This window comes from Vigna unguiculata, chromosome 5 (genome assembly GCF_037176805.1).
Source record: "Vigna unguiculata cultivar grain cowpea cultivar isolate G323 ecotype 2 chromosome 5, ASM3717680v1, whole genome shotgun sequence".
NCBI classification, from domain to species: domain Eukaryota; kingdom Viridiplantae; phylum Streptophyta; class Magnoliopsida; order Fabales; family Fabaceae; genus Vigna; species Vigna unguiculata.
In genome coordinates, this window is record NC_140796.1 from 13,416,931 (window position 1) to 13,423,651 (window position 6,721).

General features: G+C 32.3%; 1 protein-coding gene across 1 annotated transcript; it reads right to left on the bottom strand.

Moving 5' to 3' along the window:
- Positions 1-1,077: 1,077 nt before the first annotated feature.
- On the bottom strand, positions 1,078-3,603 carry LOC114183656 (laccase-17-like). The gene is made up of 6 exons (XM_028070744.2): positions 3,445-3,603; positions 3,180-3,331; positions 2,847-3,091; positions 2,635-2,763; positions 1,566-2,540; positions 1,078-1,454 (listed from the first exon to the last, which is right to left on the bottom strand). Exons 1-6 carry the CDS (start codon positions 3,547-3,549, stop codon positions 1,324-1,326), a joined length of 1,737 nt encoding a protein of 578 aa, XP_027926545.1. The 5' UTR covers positions 3,550-3,603; the 3' UTR covers positions 1,078-1,323.
- Positions 3,604-6,721: the final 3,118 nt, after the last annotated feature.

The following is a 6,721-nucleotide window of genomic DNA, read 5'->3' on the forward strand; positions in this document are numbered from 1 at the left end:
AAATTAGCGACTGAAAACTATTTCATAAAATTAAAATATGCCCCTATTAACGACTAAAAGTTCAATGGTTGGTTAAATTGGTCTCTAATATTTCAAGGTGACCAAATTTGTAGTGACCAATTAGCGACTATAATATTGGTGACTATTTAACTACCGATGTTAAAATCAATAACTAATTATTTTGCGACTAAAATTTTTGTCGCTATTTATTATCACTAGCTAATTTGATTGCTAAAAGTGTTAGCCACCAATTTTACTCACGTGGCTAAAATGTTTTTTTTTTCTGGTAGTGATAACATATTCTTTAATTCCATAAACAAGTAACTTCAGCGGATACTCAAATCCATTACTTGCAAATATCTAAGAAAATTATTCATTTAGTATCTTTTAAAAATTTTACGCCTACACATATTCGAAGCACGACTTTCTTTACCATTCACATGGCGTCAAAGCATTTGAACCAGTTGGTTGTGGAAATTTTGGGACTCATACTGATGTATTTTAGTGATTTGATAAGCCAAACGCATAACAGTCGATAATATCTGTAATATCTCAGTTTTTGTGTGATAAGCATAATTAACTGTTTTGAAAGGAGAATGTTTTGTAAGAATATTCTTGGTACCGGTATCACCACTTGTAAGAACAAAAATCTTTGATAGAATTCCTTTAATTCCGAATTCTTAGTTTTGATGAGTTCTATTATATGATTAGAGCACCCGTATTCTTTCATATTTATATATTATTTTTTGCTGATAAAAAAAATTCAATTGGTGGAATCCGAAGTGACCGAATGTCCAGTTAGGAATTTCCTAGAATCGACTTTAATTTCTATCAGTCATGAACTGAAAAAACCAGCTAGTCATATGTGTCATCCAATTTATAGATTTGTTTAGCTTCATGTATGACTTACTTTTATTATAGACCATGACGTACTGTAATTGTACAATGAAGGATATGATGAAATGAATTAATATATCACCATTTCCCTTCGACCCTTTTTCTTTTCTTGTTATACTAATTTTGCTGTAGCTTAATATTTGCTCGCTAACAACATAATAACAGGGAAATAATCACACATTTAAAATAAACAAATTCTCATAAGAAAATTTCTTTCATTTGAATTAATTACAGTGTGATTTCATAATTATAAATAAATCTCTCCTCTTAAAGAAAGGGAAAAATTCACACTCAACTCTAGTCAATCCTCAACTCATTTCACGCAAAAATTAAAAAAGTAAAATGCAACTGGTTAGAAGCAATTGCGCATGTGGAAACAAAAAAGGAGGCAGAATGATGAAAGAAAATGAAGAAATGTAGGGTCCGTTAACATTTGGGAAGATCGGCTGGTGGTGGAAGCAGCTTCTGATTTGGGAGTTTTCCGTCCAAGACAAGCCAGGCCATCTTAAGACCCCAGCTTGTGTGCACTTCCAAATGACAATGCATGAACCATGCCCCTGCACACATCAATTTTCTTACTTTTCTTCCTTTTCAATATTTTTATCATTTCATCAAAATGAACCAAAATACTTTTTGTGCTAGAATGAAAATTTAATGATGCAACCAACCTGGATTATCTGCCAAGAATCTGATAGCAACCCATCCACCGGAAGGAACACCAACCGTGTTTCTCTCAACGGGATCAACAAGATTGAAGCTTTTTGGGTCCTTATTTGGGTCATAGTTCCCAAAACCTTGACCGACAACAAAGAAGTTAAAGCCATGCAAATGGAGAGGGTGACTCTCAGCACCGAGAATGCTGGTGTCCTGCATCACGAGCTCTACACTGGTGTTGAAGGGAAGAACCAGCACCTTTGTTCCGTTGCTGACCATGGTGTTGTTGGGAGGGGTGCCAGTGTAGTTGAATGGAAGCAATGGTTTGGTTGGAAAGTCAGGGGTGTAAACTCCATTGGATTGCCCAAAGAAGTGTGCTTGAAGAAGAGCAGTGGTTGGTTGTATGTAAGAAACATTGTTAACTGAAGCTGAAAACTTTGTTGCATTGGTGGGTCCTTGACAAGTTTGGTTCTTCTGGCAGGGAGTGGTGCCAAGGCCTACTGTGAAGAAAAACTGCTTATCTACTTTCTGGGGAACATTTGCAGGAAACTGAGGGCTTGCCAAGCTGCGGAGTTTGTTGGAGAATTTTGTGGCAAAAGAAGTGTCGTTGAGTGCAGGGAGAAGAGGTTTGAGGAGGGGAAGGTTTTTAAGTGAAGCAGATGAATGATGAGTATTTGGTGGGGTTTTGTATTCCAAAATGGCAGCCACAGTTGAGTTGTCGAAAGTGCCAAGGCCAGTGGCGTATGGTCTGGCAGTCATGAGGAATGTGGCGTTGGGATAGTGAGACTTTGTTTTCAGAAGAACATTAGTGGTTTGTCCAGGAGCAATCAGGAGGGTATTGGTCGTGAAAGGCTTCACGTAAACTGCATCTGCTTCAACAACTGTTACTGTGTGATTCGCAATGCTGAAAAACAGCTCATCGTTCAGTGCCGCATTGATGAATCGTAAAAGGTAAGTCTTCCCCGGCTTCACCTTCAGCTTGAATGTATCTGTCAACAGTGAGATCATACAAAGAATCAAGACATTGAACTGTGATGATTATTTAATTGTTTTGTAAGATTTAGATTGATTAGAATGTGATACCTTTGTGAGAGCAGTTATACAATGGCCCTGGAAGTCCGTTAATCGTGTAGGCGTCAGAGACATTTGGGCCTCCACCCGTTTGCAATGCTTGTGCTATGACTGCCTCGGGATCTGAATTCCACCATTCTCCTGAAAAAGATATCATGTGAAAGAGCATGATTAGCTCATGCAAGTTATGAAAAGGGTACTGATTTGTATGGCAATTTGCTCACCAAACAAGATAGGAACTTCCTTGTGGGGTTTAGGAAAAGGGTATTGAGAATTGAGTTTGGGAAGAATGATGAGAGGACCGTAAAGACTTGCTCTTAGCCATGAAATATGAGCATGCCAAAACAGTGTTCCCCTTTGGCCACTAATGGTGTAATTGTAAACATAACTTTGACCACTTTGGATGGGGCATTGAGTCACGTATGCCGGTCCATCGGCCCACCCGGATCGAAGCTGTCGAATGCCATGCCTGGTTTTCAAACAAACCCAATCATATGCTAAGGTCATACAATACAATTATTGTTGTTTTTTGATCTGAAAACACAGTTATTATTTACCAGTGAATGGTGATGTTGTCGGGCACATGGTTGGTGACTTTGATGAGAAGACGGTCTCCCTCCCTTGCCACAATGCGAGGTCCTGGAAACTGCCCGTTCACTGTCACCATGCTCTTTGTGTGGCACAGTCTTGTCACATTTTGGTGCCTTATCTGTGTCACCACCACAATAATTCAATTTTCTCACTCACAGAGACAACAACAGAAAAAACAAAAAACACAAGTCAATAATAAAAGATGGTATAACGAGTGCTGTAATGTAGTACTTCAAAATGGTAGTGTCTGGTGCTGCCACCCTGAGAAACCTCAAACATGCAAAATATGACGAACCACAGAAGGAAAACTGGGATTTGAACAAGCGAAAAACCCATGTTTCGTAAAGTTTGTAGTGAGAACTGATGAAAAATGGGAGAAGACGGAAGTGCATATTTATATCAGTGTTCTGATCTGATTAGGTGGAATAACATGACCTGATTGAAGGAGAAGCTGAATCAGTGTCGCTGTATTTTAACAACAATAGTTGTTAGAACTACTTAAGAGTAGTGTCAAAGCCATTCAAATTACTTTGACCCTCTTCTTCTGCATCTCCAATTCCTTAACGACACAATTTTCTTGCTGTGAATCCAATCGTATTTGACATCTGAGAGGAACTGAAGTGAACATAGAGAAGATATCATTGGTCAAATGTAACTTTCTCAACCAATATTCTTGTTTCCAAAGTAAGAGTGTTCCTATATAGTATGTCATTTTCTAAGTTCAGTTCATATATCAGTGTAATAGTTTTTTTAACCAAACATAGATATCTAATCTGCACGAAATGATTATAACCGAAATTTAATTGAAGCAATTTTCTTCAATTAGGCAGATTCGTACGTATACAGCAAGCATTAGGTTCGGGTTCTCATGTCTGCATGTAAATAGAAAACAATAAAGAAAATTATTAACTTAACATTGTTAGTTTGGTCTCTTTGTGATCAATTAATTGACTAGTCACATGCTAATAATGAATACTTTATTTATTGCCTTCATCCTAATTATTTATATTTTCATTTCATTTATTTTCCGATTGTTCTTTTACCAAATTTCTCTTCTTTCTACTTTCCATGTTTCATTTCCAAATTAACTATTTATTCAATGAAATGAAATGAAGTTTCAATATATATGTTATTCACAATAACACTTATTGTTTATGAATAAATGATTGTTTATTCTCTTATTTGTTAAAACGCCATTATTTTGTCAAAAAAAAGTTCCGATAAAAGATTTATATATGCAATCTTCTTTTCTTATTTTGAGTTTCAATATTTCATCGAGAATGAACATGGCAATCAATGTACATAAAGCAGCTACTTATATTCTAATCAAATTAATCATCATAGATATTTTACATCAACAAAAAGGTAACACAATAAACTCATAAATAATAAAAACCGATAGTAAAAAACTAGTTTAAATTATTTTTTGAAATACAAATTTTCAAACTTTTATTTTAAAATATCTTGACTATAAATAGTGTTCATATATACTATTCACATACGAAATTGTATTTCAACCTTTTGTTATTAATTATTTTTGTCTCCTATAATTTATAAGATTATCCGTTTATATAATTCAAAATTTGATTTATTTATTTCATAATTTATTGGGTTAAATATATTTTCGTTTTTAAATTATTATAAAAAAATGTGTTTGTTCTCTAAACTAGATTGTGAAGTATTTTATCTCTATATTTTGTAGAAATCATGTAAAACATTCATTTCAACAAATACTTATAGAAGTTATATTGTAATCTATTGTGGAATATTCACATTTCACATGTTTTTTTTGTACAAGAGATTAAAATATTTTATATATTAATTTTAAACTAAAATACAATGTGAGAACGAAAAATATATTTAATCCATAATTATTATATTTTATATGATATTTACGAAATTAGTTAGCAGTAAAATATTATTTTGAACATCTCGGTCATTATTTAGTTAAATTTTATGAAACAATGTATGATGCAGCTTTTAGTCTTAGTAAAAAATAAATAAAAATAAGGTGAGCCTACCTTTTCCATTTATAGTTATGGCATAGTATAGTATGTTAGTGTGTGTTGTTTGACTTGTTTCATTGGTTGAATATAGGTAGTGTTAAATGATTAAAGCTTCAATGTCACTCCAATATCCTATTCCACCTCATACCCGTACCATTTCATATTCGGTTAAGTTTAAATGATTTCAAGATTAATAGATTGTGAAATCATAAATTATAATTGGTATTTGGTATTAATTATATCAAACTTTCTAGGATATTTTGACTGGGAAATGCTCTTTAGTAATAAGAAAATTATAAAAAACAAAAACACAAACATTATGCTACTTGCCGATATCTTTTCAGCAGGAGATACAAATGATCAGAAATATTATATATTTAATAATTGGAAAGCCGAACAATTGAAAGCAAAGTTTTTCATAACATATATATGTACAAAATACAATTGAAAAAAAAAAAAGATTAAACGTTGATGTTTTAAAAAAAAATTTCACAAAAAGCTCATTTAAAAAAATAGATAAACAAGTATTCTTCAAATTTATTTGTACGTATAGACTCGTTTAGTAGTCATAAATCAGAATTCCCCTATCAGAAAATCGAATTCTGACATTTGAATTGATCATCTGTATCAAAAAACTTATGCTGCTCACTGTTTATAGAATATCATTTTTCATGTGTATTTAAAAAAAAAAGATTTATTTGGGAAAGAAATGTTTTTAAATATCTTGTATGATATTAAATTTTAATAAATGTACACTTTAAATACATAACACAGGAAATTTATAAATAAGTTATATACATTCATTTCTTATTTTATTGAAATTTTTATCTTTCTAAAGTTCCATTCTTTCTAAACTCTTTCAAAGATTACAGTACAATTACAATATTGACGTGTTGACAAAATATAACTCCAAGGAAATAGTAAGATAAAGATTAAATTTAAACATTTAGATTATTGATTCTATTAAGTAGTTTATTATCTACTAATTATTCAAATTTTTCTCTCTCCTTTGAGTTGTTATTTAAGGGGAGATACTATCAATGTAGTATTTAAAATGAATTACTAGAAGACTTGTAGAAAAGTTTTGAAGTGTAAAGATAAGGTTTTGCTAATATATATAGGGACGCGCTATCACCATATAAGGAAATTTAATTAGTATTTACTATAATTAGATGTTGAAATGGAAATGAAATATAATGTGGTGGTATGGATGTGTATAGTGGAATATGTTGTTGCGTGCATAATGTATATAGTCAAAATGGAAAACTACTTAAAAAATAACATCTAAAATTGTAAGAGAAAGTTGTCAAAATTTAGTAGTCAAAAGATTATTTTTCATGTATATACGGTTGTGGAAAGTTTAATGGATGATTCGAAAAGAAAGGTAATATGATTATTTGGGTATTCAAAATTGGTACGTTTGAAGTGATTGGAAAATAAGGTATATATGTCTTGTATTTGCGAAAATTTGTGTTTCTAGGATAATATTATTCAAGTAATGG